Consider the following 18,243-nt stretch of genomic DNA (forward strand, 5'->3'; position numbering starts at 1 on the left):
GCTTTGTGGTAGCTTCGGCTAAAGAGCACCCAGACTGTGCCTCCATCTGCCTTTGGACTCCCTTTTCCTCTGAGCCAGGGACCCTGAGGGGGCCTGGCAGTTCTCAGCTGTAGCCCTGAACCCTCGAGGGCACAGGGTACATGCTGGGGATGCTCAAGGGCATCGCCTTTTCAGGAGATGGGAGCTGAGGGCAGGGCCATCCCAGTGGCTGCATAAAGCAACTCTGGGCTGCTTCTGTTGGGTACAGGGAGGTCAGTCCATCCTGGGCAGGAAGAAAATGCTGCAGGACGGTGTAATTCTTTCCTCGTTAGTGATCCTAACCCCTGCTTCCTAAAGCAGCTCATTAGATGTCCAGTTCAACCTCTGAGTTTCTTCTTTCTGCCCCCATCTGGTCTGTCAGGGACCAGACAGTGGCCTGTTGTGGTAATGGGCCATGGCAGGGTTGGGGGCTGCCCATGATGCTTGGGAAACGGGCACTGGTCAGGTTTGGAGGATTTCAGGGCCCTGGGGAGACAGAACGTCCCAGGCTGCCCCAGCTGTGTGTTCCCCTTGAGAGGCACCCAGTGAAGTTGCGGATCCTGCCTGCACTTCAGCCCCTGGAGTCAAAGATCTCTGACTACTTTGCAAGGATTCTTTTTAATTAGGTCCCTCCCACACAAGAGAAAGAGAGAGAGAATAGTGTGTTCCACAATTTGAGCACTACCTGGAGAGATTATTTCTAGCCACGGACTAAAGGCACAGAGAGAAATAAAACCAGGAAATTTTTAGCTTAGAAGAGACCGTGGAGATTTGCCTGAGCATGTGTCCCACATGTGGAGGCGGACACCAGAGCGATGTGGTGGCTCGTGGAAGGCTACCCAGCAAATGCCTGCTGGAGCTCCTGCCCAGGGATATTTTTCATTGCCAGAATTCAGCATTTGAATTCCTAGCCGAGGGTTTCTTCTATTAAGTGAAGGTTTATTTTTCTCCTCCCTCATCCCATCTCCCCATCCTCCTTTTTGATATTTTAGCAAAGAGTGCCTGAGCCAGTCCCTCCCTGGATATTTACAGAGCCCCTATATTGTTTATGGCCAGCTGGGAGTCCCAGGCAGGTGGGGAACGTGACAGCTGGAGAAGATGGGACCTCAGCCCCTCTGGGAGGCAGAGTGCTTGGCACGGGAGCCAGGAATGTGAATGGGTTGACTTAAAAATTATTTTTAAATTATTCCTATTTTTAAGACTGGGTCTCACTCTTGCCCAGGCTAGAGTGCAACGGTGTGATCACAGCTCATTGCAGCCTTAACATCCCGGGTTCAAACGATTCTCCCACCTCAGCCTCCTGAGTAGCTGGAATGACAGGTGCATGCCACCATGGCTGGCTAATGTTTTGTATTTTTGGTAGAGATGGGGTTTCGCCATGTCACCCAGGCTGGTCTCAAACTGCTGGACTCAAGCGATCCTCCCACCTAGGCCACCTAAAGTGCTGGGATTATAGGCGTGAGCCGCTGTGCCGGGCTGGCTTTTTAAAAACTTGTAGTAAGATGCACATAACATAAAATGTGCTGCTGTAACCACTTTGAAGTGCACAGTTCAGTGGCAAAGCACACTCGCATTGTGGTGCAACCATCGCCACCATCCATCTCCAGATTTCTTCTTGCCAAACTGAAACTCCATACCCATTAAACAATAATTTCCTATTCCTTCCTCCCCCGAGAGGGTAGCTTTTCCGGGTGGATTAATTTGGGCACAGTGCAGGGGCCAACTCTAACCAGGTGACCTGCGGAAATGCTCCATTCCCCTGGACCACCCTCCCCCTACCCCTTTCCTCTTGGGATTTAGACTCCTATTCATCTGGCCTGGGGACACTCAGAAATATATTCTAACCAGCCAGTTTGGCAATTCCACGCAAACTTCCCCGTCCTTCCCAAGCACTGGCTGTTGGCAGTGGGCAGATGGAGGGGTATGCAGCAGATGCATTTCAAGTTCCTTCTGCCCCTGAGGTCCTCCCCCCGCCACCCTCCTATCTGTGGGGGCTGCTGAACCGTCCTCTTGACCCAGCCCTCGACTGAGAGTACAAGAGAAATGAGGACTTGGCCTTGGAGGTGCAGAAAGGTCTGGACGGGAGCGTTTTGAGTTTTCAGCAGGATTGGTGGAAATGCACAGCCGAGCCTCCCGGGCACCTTTGGTTGAAGGTTGTCGGGGGACGGCGTTTTCAATTTATGTCACTGCTCCAGCCAATCACTTAGCGTAAAATTGCCCATAAAAGTAAACTTAAATTACAAGTGATAAAGCTACAGCCTCCTCTCCCAGCAGCTGACCTCTCTGCTCTCCAGGGGGTGAGGCTCAGATTTCTTCTGATAAGAGCAATGAGGCTGCTGCAGACACCTCCAGGGACATCCTGCCCTTCCATTGAAAATCCTTGTTTTCCAGGGCTGGGGACATGTGGGCTTCTCCTTAACTCCTCCTGGGAAGGGGATGCTGCTGTCTCCGGGCCGATTTGTCTCCCTCCTCTCCTGTGATGTCCTTTGAGCACGTGGAAGGCCACTGGGCTCAGGTCCAGACCCAAAGGCCAGTGAGTGACCAAGGCACCTTCACCCCTGGGCCCCTCACTCACCCATACTCTCTCTCCAGAGAGGCTTTTCTTGGCCAACTATTAAACATTGAAACCAGTTCTTCTCATCTACCGCTTTGTGTATCGCTTCATAAATACAGCAGATGTTTAGTGGGTCAGGTCCTGTCCCTGGTCCTGAATGTTAAAGATGACCTGACCCTGCCCTCCTCAAAGGGGGCCTCCAGGTGGGAAGAGGTGACTTGGGACATTGACCAGGTGTGTCCCAGGTATGGAGGGAGCATAGCGGGAGGGGTGTCTCAGGTAAGGCTTCCTGGAGGAGGAGGCGATATTTGAGTTAAGCACGTGGAGGTGAGAAGAGTCTTCTAGGCCCTGGGAACAGTTTCTGTGAAAACAGGGCACCGTCGCAGGAGAACCTTGGTAGGATCAGAGGGGAGGGTTTGGCCGGGACCACCTTGAAATTTCTGTGGCACCTGGCCTCACGTGTGACAGGTACAGGAAGTGTCTGGTCTCACTTATCTTAGTCACACGCTGGTGACAGCTGCTGTCTTATTGTAGATTCCTTCTCCCCCATCCGTTAATATTCCTCCCTTTCTTCTGGTTTAGTCAAGACTTTGACTTCACACTGAGCAGGGTGTGCATGGGGGAAGCGATTGCTCAGCAGGGGGCCCCTTTTCCTGCCTGGCTCTGGATCTGGGTGCCAAGGTTTAGGGCTGATGCTTCGTGGGGTGAGGCCTGACTGCCCAAGCAGGTCCTGCATCAGGTGGGGCTCAGCGGGGGTCCACCTTCCACCCACTTCCCTGCTCCCTCCATGCACACCCAGTGGGCCTGTGCTGGAGAGGCTGCTGCAGACCCTAGGGGGCACAGGGTGTGGTGCAGGGGCTGCAGCTGTTGCTTCCACAGGGGTTAGGTGGGGAAGCATCCTCGAAGTCCTGGCTCAGAGGCAGTGGGAAGCCTCAGAAAGGGTCAGAACCCCGGGGAGATGTGATCAAGTTTCCATTGTATAAAGACTCTGATCCCAGCTCTGCTCCTTCCTGGCTGTGTAACCTTGGGTAAGTTACTCAGCCTCTCTGTTTCCTAATCTGTAAAGATGGGAACAGGATGAGAATGGGTCTGATCTGGTAGGGTAGTTGCTAAGATGAAAGGAGCTGATGAATCAGTAAGTTGAAAGCACATAGAATGATGCCTGTGTCCAAAATGTTAGCCTTGAAGATGGCGAGGATGATGGACTCACCTTAGAACCGCAGCGTGGTGGTCTCCCAGGAGAGGGCTGTGACGTGCTGCAACCCCTCTGTCCTCTCAGTGGCCCTGGTGTCTGGGACTAGGGTCAGGGGTGTGCTCAGTGATGGGGCAGCAAAAGGAAGCTCCCAGGACAGAGAGATAACATGTTGCCTGGAAACCAACCAGCGATCTGTAGGGAAGCCAGTCATGTTCCTGGTGCAGGTAGCAGCTCCTAGACCCACCCACGGTTTGTATTTTCAGGATTGTCTTAATTTTACTAGACCCAGATTCCATGTGGGAGGAGCAGCCACCCCCTTCCTGGTTTCTGCAAGGAAGGATACAGAGGGAGCGTCTTTGTGTTCTTTTGTGTGTGGTTCTCAATTGGGTTGGAGAGGTGAGGAAGAGGGGACTTCTGGAGCCCCAGGGCAAACAAATGAAGCTTCTTTCTGGGCCATCAGTTTTACTGGAGGAGTTTTGGGAGTGAGAAAGTCCATGCTTCACAGGAAACAACAGGGATGTCTTGCAGAGTGAATGCAGAATTTGTTCAACACTTAAACCTACCACCAAATATTTCATGAAGTCTCCAGGTTGTGGGAGTTGTTCCCTGTGATGGCTCCAGACCCCTGGGGTCTGTGTTTCTTCTCCTTTGCTTTCTGGATATTTCAACCAAAAAGCTGAAGAGGCAGGCACTGCCTTAGGAGCCCTGGATCAGAGAATCCCATGTGGCAGGTGGTCTGTGTTGGAAGGAGGGGAAGACAGGAAGGTTGGAGGGATGGAGGAGCCCTTGGCCATTTTAAGTTTATAGACAAGAAATGAGGAGGAAATGGTTATTAGGTTTTCACATTCCCCTCTCACACTTAGCAGCAAAGGTTCTGACATGGTGGGGAAGCCAGTGTGGGGACAGCTCAGGAGGCTGGTGGGGGTACTAGCTGGAGGTGGGGGGCAAGGCCCAGAGAAAGCGCCTCCCCTCTTGCTGCCCTTCTCTGCAGGGCAAGGCTGACCTCTGATGGCTTAGTCCCTGTGCTGGCAGCTTCTCCCCACCTCTTTCCATCACAGTGCTGTCAGCAGGTGACCAGAAACATCATTGACACGGCACCACTTTGGACGGTGTGCTAACGGGATGGTGTGCACAGTCCCCTCCCCGAGCTTCTGAGCATGCGCAAAGCGAGCATGCACCTTTCGGGCCGGTACTTTTCCACCTGGCCTGAATGGTTTCAAGGAGCCCAGGCACAGCCCAGGAAACTGATCAATCCTGGCCACTTGCCGTTAATGAGGAGGTGACCTTGTCAAAGCTCATCACCTCCCCAGCCTGACTCTGCTTATGATGTGGGTCCCCGAAGGGCCTCCCTAGTAGGAGGTGTCCTGGGCCTCCTGCAGAGCTGGCACCTGAACCCTGAATCCTGGGGAGGTGGGCATCCCCGGGAGATGGGGCCCGATGGCCTGGCTGCTTCCCAGTCTGGGTTGGGAGCAAAGGATGGTGACATCCAGCCCCATGAGATGATGCACCCACCAAGAGCTGTTGAGAGAGGAAGATGAAGACAGGGCACGTGGCCTTCTCTGCTTGGGCATCCCCCCTGCCCATCCCTCCACCAATGGGCCTCTCCTCAGGACGCCTCCACTGTGCCTCAGCACACGCTGATCAGATCTCTGCTTCAGCACCCCCAGGTGTACACACCTCACATGGCTTGTGCTCCTGGGGCTGGGGACACATCCCACGTGTCTCTGAGTTCGTGATGTGGGCACAGGGCCTGGAACCCGACGTGCACTCAAGAAACATTTGTTAAAGAGAATTATCCTGAGGACCCAGTGGGGAGGGGGTGTTTGGGGAAGCGGGTGCCTGACCAGGTTCTGCATGCATTCTGAGCTCCCGGGCGTCTTCCTCTGGTGGAGTGGGGATGGGAACGTGGAAGGGCCGTCTCTGCGGAGGACAGTACATCCCACCTGACTCAGGGGCTCAGCATAGACTTAACTGAATGAATAAGTGACCGGATGCCTCGTCATCCCCTGCAGGGGAGAAACTGAGGCTGTGGAGTTGGAATAAGCAGGGGCTTCTGGCAGGAGGAGCTGGTTTGTACGGATGCTGGCAGGGGGGTTGTGGGCAGAGGAGTTTAAATTGGCAGCTGTGGCTGCTGGGACAGGGGGCTTTGAACCCTTCTCCAGGGAGGTGGACTGAGCAGATGTGGGGATTCTAGAGGAAGCCATGGGGTGTGGTCATGTCCTTCTATGTCCTCCTGTCCATACCCCTGGAGCTGGGGGCCTGGGGGGTCCAGCAGGAGGAGATGACCCAGCAGCTCCAGCCGGATGGGATGCCAGATGGCAGAGGGGCACCACCCCTCCTCTGGCCAAGCTGCGTCTTCCAGGTCACCAGAGGCAACCTTGTCCCAGATGAAAACCTGTGTGTAAATAACCCGGCAGGTGAAGGCAGGCAGGTCCTGTGTGGTGCCGGGGGTGGGAAACAGGTAGCTAGTGGCCTGCAGCAGCTCTCAGCCTCAGCCAGCCCTGGGCGCCAGGAGCTCAGTCAGCACTGCAAGACTGCACTTTTCTGAGGCAGGAGGTTTGGGGCCCTCATCCAGACAAACACGTAGCTGCGCTGAGGACAGCAGCCAGCATCCATGGGATTTGTGAAAGTTAGAGAAAGGCTCCCTCTCTGGGTAGCTACAGCTCTGTGGGAGCACATTTGTGTCAATGACAAAAGGTGCCCCTTCTTCCTGGCAGGTAGCCCAGGCTGGGTGCACGGGAGCCCACGCTGACCTCAGTCCCACCTGCCCCTTGCTGGATTGCCTTGTGCAGTGAAAAACCTACGTTACCGTACAGGGCCATCCTGCTCACTTCCTTTCTGAGAGTCTGTGCTAAGCTCTCTGCACTTTTACAGTTCATTCTGGGCTCTAAGGAACTGGGGTGGCTGGTTGGGCAGGTGGGATTCTTGGGGCCCAGAATCTGAAGGGCTCTTCTCTCAGTAACTTAGGGGTACCGCCAGGCCGGGGAAGCTGCCCGCTCACCATGCCCCTGCCCTTCGACCTCATCTACACCGACTACCACGGCCTGCAGCAGATGAAGCAGCACATGGGACTCTCCTTCAAGAAGTACCGGTGAGAGGGCGGCCAGAGGGTGGGCACGTGGCCCACATGCCAGGGGAGAAAGCTCCTCCTTCACACCCTGCCCCCACGTCCCCACTCAGCCAGCTGGGCCCAGGTGGGAGAACATACTGTCCTGCATCCTGCCCTCCGCCCTCCCCTCCCCTCCCCCCTCCCCTCCTCCCTCCCCTCCCCCTCCCCTCCTCCCTCCCCTCCCCTCCCCCCTCCCCTCCTCCCTCCCCTCCCCCTTCCCCTCCCCTCCCCTCTACCCTCCCGCCTTCCCCTCCCCTCCCCCCTCCCCTCCCCTCCCCTCCCCTCCCCCCTCCCCTCCCCTCCCCTTCCCTCCCCTCTTCCTTCCCCTCCCCCTTCCCCCTCCCCTCCCATTCCATCCCCCTTCCCCTTCCTACCCCTCCCCTCCTCCCTCCCCTCCCCCTTCGCCTCCCCTCCCCTCTGCCCTCCCTTCCCCTCCCCTCCCCTCCCTTCCCCTCCCCTCACCTCCCCTTCCCTCCCCCTCCCTTGCCCTCCCCTCACCTCCCCTTCCCTTCCCCTCCCCTCCCCTCCCCTCCCCACCCCTCCCCTCCCCACCTCCCCCCTCCCCTCTTTTCCCTCTCCTGTCCCCACTCCTCCTCTCCCCTCCCCCTCCCCTCCCCACCCCTCCCCTCCCCTCCCCTCCCCTGCCACTTCCATGTCTGCCTCCCGGCTAACTCAATGATAATTAATAAACCACCCAGGGAGTTGCTCCATCGCCCCTCTGCTGCTTTGAGGCTGGGGGCAGGGGGCCGGGGTCATCTACATGGAGCGGGGCTGAGGAATTGGAGAGAGGGGTATAAGGGAACAGGACATTAACCAGGGCTGTGACCCTGCTGTGGGGACCTTGGGGTGGGGAGAGTTGCTCAGCACACCCCTCTCTTCCTCCACCCCACCCTCTCTCCGTCTGGAGGAAGGCCAAGGCCATCGCTCCCTGTCTCACTGCAGCCAGTGGGATGTGGGGCTTAATTTAGCACAGAGAGCCCTGCTATTTATTACGTGTGCTCCAGTCCCATTGACGATCCCACATGATTTTATTAGGGAAAAAAGTGACAGGCAGTGTTATTGCTTTTATTATTAATGCGAGTTCTCTATGCACTCGGCTCTCTCCTCCCACCCCGGGCCTCTTCCCTGGGGGAAAAGTGCCAACCTCAGCACTCTGCAGACAATTCTGGGTCACCAGGAAGGACACTGGGGTGAGGAGCTCCTTGCAGGGCCCCTGAGTCTTGGCACTTTTTTTCAGGTGCCCCTTCCAGGGAGTAGGGTGGGCAGAGGGGGTGGTTCTGGGGCTGTGGCCCATTGAGAATGGCCTCGGAGTTCGTCTGGCCCCGTGGTTGGCTTATCTATAGGGACAAGACCCCTCTGGGTTTTGAACTTGGGCCTCCACCCCTGGAGACAGCAGAGGGAGAAGGGCCCTGTGGAGCAGAGCCTCTGCCCAGCTGCAGGGTCCAGCCCTGCTGGGACCAGCCTTGCAGAGGAGGCTCAGAAGCGCTGCCCTCCCAAAGACAGCCCATGGGGCAGTGCCTGGGACCCTGCCTCTTGCATCCTGGCCCTATAGACTGGGCACATCCAGGGGTGTCAGGCTCCTGAGCAGAGGGGCTATGACTCCCTACCCAGGCAGATGCAAATTGTATAGAGGACCCAGGGGACACCAGAGAGGGACCCCCTCTCCAAGCAGTGCCTCCCTTCTGGATGGCAGTAATGGCTACAGTTCCTGAGTGCTAACCAAGGACCATGGGCCAGGAGCTTCCCTACAACCCTGAGACAACTGGGCTGTTGTTTTTCCCACTGGACAGATGAGGCAGCACAGAGAGGTGAAGGCACTTGCCTGTGGTCACACAGCAGGGCAGTGTCCTAGTCCAAGTGCTAACACACACTGTGCTACTCTGACCCCACCACTGGCTGGTGACAGTGCTCGTGGCTGGGGCAACTTCAGCCCAGGGACATGCAGGGAGGTTGCTGACCCTGGTTCCCGGTCCCCTGGGGGGGCAGGTGCCGAATCAGGGTCATCGACACCTTCGGGACGGAACCTGCGTACAACCACGAGGAGTACGCCACGCTGCACGGCTACCGGACCAACTGGGGCTACTGGAACCTCAACCCCAAGCAGTTCATGACCATGTTTCGTGAGTGCCCCACAGGGCAGGGGTGGGGTCGGGGGTCCTCCTCATGGTTCTCAGAGGTGACACAAGAGGCGGCCAGGGTCTCACTCCTCCCTCTCTTTCCTTCTCCAGCCAGTGGGGTTGGTGGGACCCAGCAAGCATCGCCTTCTCCTGCTCCATAAGTGTGTGAACCAGGAAGGAAGCCTCTGGTGCTATTTGGGGAGCAGGAAGCATGGAGGGGGTGTCCAGGGCGGGGTGACCTCCCCAACTCCAGCAGATGTAGCCTTCACCCTCCAGGAGGGAGGTTGGGCACACAGTTCCAGAACACAGGGGACTCCGTGGCCTTCCAGAAAGAGAGGCTTTCCAGAGTAGGCTGGAGAACTTCCCTGGGTGGAAAGGAGCCGGCAGGCAGTGGGAACAGATGCAGTAAAGAGGGATGTGGGAAGAACTGGAAGGTTCTGGAAATGCAGGAGTGGGCTTGGCTTCCAGGGCTCCAGGCAAGGAACGTGAGTGGAGCTGGGCTTCAGCTGTTTGTTTGTTTTTTGAGACAGGATCTCGCTCTATTGCTCAGGTTGGAGTGCAGTGGTGTGATCTCCTCGGCTCACTGCAGCCTCGACCTCCTGGGCTCAAGTGATCCTCCTGCCTCAGCCTCCCGAGTAGCTGGCTTTACAGGCATCTGCTCCCATGCCCGGCTAATTTTTATATTTTTTGTAGAGAAAGGGTTTCACCAGGTTGCCCAGGCTGGTCTTGAATTCCTGGGCTCAAGCGATCCGCCCACATAGGCCTCCCAAAGTGCTGGGATTACAGGTGCAAGCCACCATGCCCGGGTTTCAGCTGTTTTTAATGATACTCTAAAATGTATACACACACTGACCTATCCTGTTAAACGCAGCTCACTGAAAACAATTTCACCTTTTCTTGACAACTCAGGGTCAGTTCTCTGCCTCCCGGGCTCATGGGCCTGCCCTTCTGGACGGCAGAGGTGTGCGGAACTGCGTCCCTTCCTTGTGTCTGGTTCACGCTGCGCTCTTCCACCTTGTTGGGAGGCTCTCAGCTGTCACTTTTAATTGTTGTCAGTACATCTGCCTCCAGCAGCATCTTGCGTGTGGCTCTTTGAAGGCTCCAGGCCAGAAAGCTAGATAAGCAGCCTTGTTAGGATTGCATCTATTAAACTAAGAGCAACGTAGACTCTGAGCGGAGTCCTGACGGACTTGCTTGTGAGTAAAGTATGTGATTTGTATTTGGCCTGTCAAATTCATGGCATCTCTTGTGGGTGCTTGGACTATTCTTTTTTTTCTGATTCTCTAGACTCTAGGCTATATTAGGGGCAGATGTGATTTTTGAATAAATAAGTAATGGCATCATTGAATCCCAGAAGGTTGGGAAAGTGGGAAGGTTCCTGGGGCTCATGCAGTCCAGTTGAGAAAACTGAGGCCCAGAGAGGTAGAGCATGCAGCCTGAGGTCACACAGCTCAGTTGGGACCAGACTCCTTCTGCAGGGCCCGTTTCAAGGTTGCATGAGACTTCTCACTGTCCTCCCAGCAGAAGAGTGCTTGGGGTAGAGCAAGCACAGGGAGCAGATTTCTGGAGGGAAAGGAAATGGGGAGTGGAAATAGAGGCAGGGAGGAAATGATGGTGCTCCGGGCTGTGGAAGAGGAAAAGCTACGGAGGTGAGAGGCTTGGGTATTTAGATCACTTAGAAAGGAAGCAGTCAGGCCAGGCACGGTGGCTCACACCTATAATCCCAGCACTTTGGGAGGCTGAGGCAGGCGGATCATGAGGTCAGAGACTTGAGACCAGCCTGGCCAACATGGTGAAACCCCGTCTCTACTAAAAATACAAAAATTAGCCGGGTGTGGTTGTGGGTGCCTGTAATCCCAGCTACTCAGGAGGCTGAGGCAGGAGAATCACTTGAACCCGGGAGGTGGATGTTGCAGTGAGCTGAGATCGTGCCACTGCACTCCAGCCTGGGCAGCAGAGCAAGATTCTGTCTTGGGGGAAAAACAAAATAGAGAAAAAAGAAAAAAAGGAAGGGAAGCAGTCAGATTGGAGGCTGGTAAGAGGAGCATGGAGGATCAGGGCATGGAGGAGTGGGGTGTTTTAGCCAAGGTTCCTGAATTCACGTCGGAGGACCACTGAATAATTTTTTTTTTTTTTTGAGACTGTCACTCAGGCTGGAGTGCAGTGGCGCGATCTCGGCTCACTGCAACCTCCACCTCCTGGGTTCAAGCGATTCTTGTGCATTAGCTTTTGGAGTAGCTGGGACCACAGGCACACGTCACCTAGCCTGGCTAATTTTTGTATTTTTAGTAGAGAGAGGGTTTTACCTTGTTGCCCAGGCTGGTCTCGAACTCCTGAGCTCAGGTGATCCACCTGCCTCGGTCTCCCAAAGTGCTGGGATTCCAGGCGTGAGCCACTGTGCCCAGCCAGGGCAACATTTTTATTGAGGTGTATTATCCTGTCGGACTGCAGGTGGCCAAAGACGATGAAGCAGGGAGGAGGGGGAAGCAGAGATGGATTAAGAGGCTTCTGCAATATCCTGCACTGAGAAAATGAGGACTTGTCCCAGGGTGGAGCCCGCTGGATGTGGATTTCCAGACCTGGCAAACTCCTACTCATCCTTCAAAACCTCAAGTGAAATGTCTCCTCTTTTTACCATCACTTTCACTGATCCCCTCATCTCCTACTCCTGGCAGAATGTATTGCCTCTTTACCTCTATTTTTATAATTCTTAAACTTAACTCCGTTAAAGCATATGTTGAAGTATGCTAGTTATTTGCTTATACATTTCTTTTCCCTGATAGATCATGAGCCACTCAAAAAGGGGCCACTAATTGGTTTATCTTAATCTCTCTGGAGCCAACCTAGGTCCTCAGAGAACATTAATTGATTGGATAAATCAAAGAAAGTGGGGACAAAAAGGAAGAGGGAGGCTGGCCAGTTTTAATGGCACAGAGTCCAGGAAGGAAGTCATGAGCAGGCCTGTTCCCATCTAGCTGGCTGATTTCCCCAGGGAGCTAACTGGGGGGCTGCTGCCTCTCCTGGCCTTACCCTCGCTCTGCCCCCAGGAGCTCTTGGCTTAATGGTCCCTGTTATTTTAATTGGTTGCAATACTTCCCTGTCCCCCTCTGACTGGCTTAGCTAATTGTGTTCTAAATCTGCCTCTTCTGGTGGAGTTGGTGGAATGAAGGCAGTTTAGTGAAAGATTCTTCAGCTTCAGAGAGTGGTGGAAACAGGGGAGAGGGCTGGGTGGCAGCCTTGGAGAAGCCAGAGGGGAGGGGAAGATGGTGCCGGACAGGTAAACAGGGTCGGGCAGGGGCTGCTTTGCCTGGCGTGGACAGAGCCTCCTGAGACGGGAGAGCTGTCCTGACCCTGACCACCCACAGAAAGAACTCCAGGCCTCCAGGGCTCCTCCTGACCCTCCCAAAGCTCTAGAGGAGAGATCGTTTGGTTCTGTAGTTGAATTTTCAGGCCCAAGAATCTGTGAGCTTTGGGAGCACTTATACAGGAAACGATCCTCTCTTCTAAGCTGTACCAGATGTTGATTATTACGTCTTGTGGGCCTTGAGGGGTGGGTGGAAATACTACAGTAGATTTACACATTTGATTAAAGCATGCATCCCAATTGGAGAAACGTTAAAATGTGGGGGATGTGCATTTGAAATGAAGAAATAGGGTATTTAGAATCAAGGCCGTTGTGGGAAATCAAGGCTGGGCAGCTGCTCCCAGCCTCCTCACTCACCATAGCCCCTTCCGTGCAGGAAGGTAGATTAAATATCATTGGATTCAATAAATGGTTTATTCGGGATCCTAGTGCGCAGAAGGCAGGGCTCGTGTGCCTGCAGATTCGTAGGTCTCATGTTCCTCTTAACCCCTCCGTGGCGGACAGAGCTTTAGCAGTCACTGCACTCCACACACGGCCATGGAATTGGAGCGTGAGATCAAACATGTTCCCTGGCCTTGGTGTGCAGGAGGGTGTGTGTCCTTATGGACAAATAAGTCAAATGGCAAGGAAATCCCGGGGCAATCCCTGCTGTAACAGAGACCTAACTGCCGCAGATGGGGCCACAAAGGGAGGCACAGTCCACCCCAGAGAAGGCTTCCAGGAGGAGGTGTCGTGTGAGAGGGGCCCCGAAGGCTGAGTAGAATTTCCTCATCCGAGACAAGGGAGGAGGGCAGTGCAGGCCGAGGGGACAGCAGCAGGGGCAACGCTTGGAGGTGGGAATGGGAGGCTTCTCCCCGTCTCATCCATCTTTGTCCAGCATTCATAAAGCCAGCCCAGGCTCTGTTTCAGGTGCCGGTGGCACAGAAGTGAACAAAACAGAACCATTGTCCACAAGGGGCTTTTATTTTAACAATTATTATTATTGTTTTTGGAGATGGAGTCTTGCTCTGTTGCCCAGGCTGGAGTGTAGTGGCGTGATCTCAGCTCACTGAAACCTCCGCCTCCCAAGTTCAAGTGATTCTCGTGCCTCAGTCTCCTGAGTAGCTGGGATAACAGGTGTGCGCCACCACACCCAGTTAATGTTTGTATTTTTAGTAGAGATGGGGTTTTGCCATGTTGGCCAGGCCGGTCTTGAACTCCTGACTTCAGGTGATCCACCTGCCTTGGCCTACCAAAGTGCTGGGATGACAGGCATGAGCCACCACACCTGGCCTATTCTGACAATGATACATGAACAAATAAATGTATAGTCTAATGTCTGGTCGGTAAGTGCTGTGATGAAAAATAAAGCTGTTAGGGGACAATGAGTGACTGGGGTCAGGAGAGACCTCTCACTGGCCCATGAGCACAGTTCTGTATGGAGAGGGGTTGTGTCCAGCAGGGCTCTGGGTGGGCTGGATGGTCAAAGGTGCGGTGGGAGGAGATGGAGGCAGAGCCTGGTGATTGTCGGGCGGACTTTGGCATATGGGGTTTTGTGCAGAGGAGGAACCTGATATGGCCTAGATTCAAAAGTGTCATTTCAGAGAAAAGACTCTACCAAGAGAGCCACAGGAATGAGGAGGCAGCTGTCAGGGTGGTCCCATTGAGGGCTGATATGGCCTAGGCCGGGGTGCAGTCACAGAGAAGGTGAAGAAAGTTCTACCTGGGATGACAGATGCTGCCTATGGGCGCAGGTGGAGGGCAAAAAGATGGGTCAGAAGCTTGGGGCTCCAGGGACTGTGAGGAGGGCAGAGTCCCTGCTGGTCACCCGGGGGCCTCAGCCTCAAACAGGGGGACGTGATGACCTCTTAGGCTGCTGCTGCTACTGCTGCTGGTGCTTCTTCCTTCTTCTTCCTCCTCCTCCTGTTCCTCCTCCTCCTCTTTCTCCTCCTCCTTCTTCGTCTTTGTCTTCGTCTTCTTTGTCTTCTCCTTCTTCTCCTTCTTTCTTCTTCTTACACAGGGTCTCGCTCTGTTGCCTGGGCTGGAGTGCAGCAGTGCGATCATAGCTCAGCTCACTGCAGCCTTGAACTAGTGGGCTCAAGCGATTCTCCCACCTCAGCCTCTCGAGTGTCTGGGACTATAGGCGCGTGCCACCATGCCTGGCTGATTTTTTAATTTTTAAATAGAGACAGGGTCTCACTATGTTGCCCAGGGTGGTCTCAAACTCCTGGGCTCAAGGGATCCTCCCGCCTCGGCCTCCCAAAGTGTTGGGATTATAGGCGTGAGTCACCATGCCAGGCCTAGGTTTCCTTCCGCTCTGATCTTTGTAGCAGTCTCTGGGAAGGGGGTTCGCAGGCCAGGGCACTGATTACACCCTCCCCACCGCACTCCTATGCCCCGCCCCCTTTCCCACCCCTGCCAAAAGAGGACCTCTTGGGCGGGGCAGTCCAGGGAGGCCTGGGGCTGCCATTGGTTGTTTGGTGACCCCGTTCCTTCTGCGTGCTCGGGCTGCAGCTCATACCCCCGACAACTCCTTCATGGGCTTCGTGTCTGAGGAGCTCAACGAGACTGAGAAGCGGCTCATCAAAGGCGGCAAGGCCAGCAACATGGCCGTGGTGTACGGCAAGGAGGCGAGCATCTGGAAGGTGAGCGCGGCCCCTGCACGCGGGAAGCACCAGCCTGCTCGGCACAGGCCCCCGCCTGGGTCCCGCATCTCCTCCTTCCAGGATGCGGTGCCCTCCTCCCGCCCCAGCCCTGCATGCTGGAAATGTCTCCCATGAACCAGTTCAGGACAAAAAGTTCCTAACTGCTATTTAAAGACACCCAGCCTAGGAGCTGACAGCTTGTCCCCCGGACTCTCGTAATAAATGATTCCTTAATTGAGGACTGTGACTAAATATTCCACCCTCCCAAGAAACAGATCAATAGACAATGTAAGCCCAGCAAGGGCGTCTTCGGTGGATGGGGGGGTGGTCAGGCTAGACTTGGGAGTTCTGTGAGATGAGAGGCAGAGAGAAGCAGGAGAGGCTTAGAGATTAGAATCCCATCTTCAGGGTTGGGGGTCCCCAGAGAGGAGCTGCCTGCATGGGGTGTTGTCTGCGAATCATCACTAACCTGCTGTCTCTCTCTCTCTTCCTTGTGCTCCCCCTGGCCACGAGGCAGCTCCAGGTATGGAAACCGCTTGCCGCCTGCCCCCTCTACCCTCTGCTCCCTTCCCCTCTCCAGCAGCCGCTCCAGGGGTCTCTCCTTGTGATGTTCTCCTGACTCAGGCTCTCTGGGGCTTGTGGCTCCTGTGGATGGACCAAGGTAGGGAAGAGGGTGATGAGGACAGCAGGGTCCTAGGAGCCGTCTTTCCTGGTTCCTCTGTCACAGGGAGGCAAGCCCCGGGAGGTCAAGGTCCTGCTTGGCACGGCCACAGGGCAGCCCCTGGGCGTGAGAGGGACCAGCGCTGGATGGGTTATTACATCAAGCAGGTGGCATGAGGTCAAGGTTAATAATGAAGCTACTGATCAGGGGAAGCCCCTGTATCCTACATCAGGCCTGTTACATGATTATTGGATTTAATCACTCTCCCAGCTGTACTGGTTAGGATTAGATCCGGCTGTCGCAGGGAAACCCCAAAATAATCGTGATTTAAACAAGATGGAAGTATATTTTCTTTCCTGCTTGCAAATTTCGGAGGTCGGGAGGGCTGGTGTGGCGTTCCCCGGGGTCTTCTTACCTTGACCCGTCGTGTTTAGTTTCCACCTTGACCTTGCCTCATGGTTCAAGATGGCTACAGGTATTCAAGTCATGATATCTGCATCCCAGCCGACAAGGAGAAGGAAGGAGCAGAGCAGGACACCACGTTTCCCACACTGCTCATCAGCTCCATCTTGGCCACAGGGCCATGCCCACTTCCGGGGGATGCTGGGTGGCATTATTTCCGGGCAGCTCAGCTCAGTGTGCCCAGTCCTGTTCTGTTTTCTATGACTGAGGAAGGAGGACTCAGGGGGATCTCACCGTCTGGGTTGTGTCCACCCAGGACGCTGCTGTTCACTGAGAGCTTGCTATGTGCCAGGCATTGTGCTAAGGGCTCACGTGCATCGCTTATTTAACCTTCACACCATGAGGTAGGTGCTGCATGTGATCCTGCCCACTCTACAAATGAGGACACCAGGGCACAGTGGGTTAGAAGGTGACCCATAGCTAGTAAGTGCCGAGCTGATGTTCCAGGCTACATCAATCTAAGTCCAGAGCCAGGGGTGCTTGGCCCTGACCCCACAGCCTGTTCAGCATTATGAAGCCTTGGAGAATGGCAGAGAGAAGGCTTGAAAGCAGGAATCAAGGTCCAAGACCTCTGCTGAGGTGTCAGAGGTCACTGTGGGGTGTGGAGCGGGGAGCTGGGAGATGAGGCTCCCCATGCCGATTGCCACAGCTGCAGGGAAGCCCGGGAAGCCGTGGGCACTGGGCGCTGGAGAAGAGGGCAGAGTCGGAGGGTCGTGGAACACACAGGGTCTACTTTTATCAGAAAATGCTATTAAGAAACTGGCCCAAGAGAATGAGAGGTTATGAAGTCTGGAAAGAGAAAGGTTTTATCTCTAGCGCTGGAACTTCTGTGATAGCCTGAGGCAATCCTGTTCAGCTAGAGACCTCAAAGAAACTGCTTCCAAAAAAAGACATCTTTGCTCTGGTGTTTGTAACCAAAGGAAGTCAGAGGTGGCTGGATGGAGAGAAAAATGAAAGCAGCATCTTGGGAGAGATGCCTTCCAGAGTACAGGGGATCAGGTGGCCGAGAAGCAGAGGAGGAAGGAGGGGAGATGGAAGGTCAGGTCATTTATCATCCTTCCAGGGAGCAGGAGCTGGGGACCCAGGGCAAGGCGTTGGGTGATTTTTGTGCTAAGCGGGTCTGTCTTATTCTGCATTCCCCAGAAAGTGGAGCCTGAGGCTAAGACTTAGGTGCTATTTTAGTAGAGTGTAGTCCCAGGAAGCGAGGGGTGAGGGATCAAGGGAATGAAGCAGGAAGGAGGCAAAGGCAGCTGGTTCAGGCCCGGGGCAAACCCACCCTCATCCCTGGAGGAAACATTCCAGGCCCTCAGACAGTCATCTGGGTGAGCTTGGGTGGAACTTTTCAATCCGTAGGTGGCAACCCATGGATAAATTGTGAAGCCAACTCAGGGAGTCTTGACTAGCCTTTTTGGTTCGTGTACAATTTTTTGTAGAAACATATGCTTTCATTTCTCCTGGGTAAATGCCCAAGAATATAATGGCTGGTTAATACTGTAGAAGTGTGTTTAACTTTTTTTAAAAAGGTGGTCATGCCATTTTATAGTCCTACCAGCAATGTACGAGGCTTTCAATTCTTTAACAAATTCATCAATGCTTGGGATGGTCAGTCTTGTAAATTTCAGCCGTTCTAACAGGCATGGAATGGTGTCTTCTTGTGGTTTAAACTGGCATTTTCCTAATGACTAATGATGAAGATATTTTTGTGTGTTTATTTGTCTTCCATATCTTTTTTTTTTTTTTTGGTGATGTGTCTTTTTAAAAACTTTTGCCCATTGAAAATATTAGGTTGTTTGTATTAGGTTGTTTATTTTCTTACTATGGAGTTGTTAGAGTTCTTTATATATCCTCGATCCAAGTCTCGTATCAAATATACGCTTTATAAATATTTTCTTCCAGTCTGTGGCTTGTCTCTCTCTTTTTAAACATATATATATTATATACATTATATATAAAATATATATATATATGTAGATAGAGAGAGACAGAGAGACGGGGTCTCATTACGTTGCCCATTCTGGTTGCAAACTCCTGGGCTCAAGCGATCCTCCCGCCTCAGCCTCTCAAAGTGCTGGGTTACAGGCATGAGCCACTGCGCCTGGCCTTGTCTTTCTCTTAACAGTGTCTTTCAGCCGGGAACAG

At 54.1% G+C, this 18,243-nt stretch overlaps 1 protein-coding gene across 2 annotated transcripts in view; it reads left to right on the forward strand.

Annotated features, from left to right (window-relative positions):
* Positions 1-18,243, forward strand: part of MGAT5B (alpha-1,6-mannosylglycoprotein 6-beta-N-acetylglucosaminyltransferase B) — an 84,600-nt gene that overhangs the window by 49,666 nt on the left and 16,691 nt on the right. The window contains exons 9-11 of one of the 2 annotated variants that reach the window (XM_054670720.2): positions 6,727-6,858; positions 8,863-8,996; positions 14,851-14,987. In XM_054670720.2, the coding sequence (XP_054526695.1) occupies positions 6,727-6,858; positions 8,863-8,996; positions 14,851-14,987 (403 nt within the window). The remainder of the gene's footprint in view (positions 1-6,726; positions 6,859-8,862; positions 8,997-14,850; positions 14,988-18,243) is intronic. The other variant, XM_054670719.2, reaches the window with a different exon arrangement.

This window comes from Pan troglodytes, chromosome 19, assembly GCF_028858775.2.
Source record: "Pan troglodytes isolate AG18354 chromosome 19, NHGRI_mPanTro3-v2.0_pri, whole genome shotgun sequence".
NCBI classification, from domain to species: Eukaryota; Metazoa; Chordata; class Mammalia; order Primates; family Hominidae; genus Pan; species Pan troglodytes.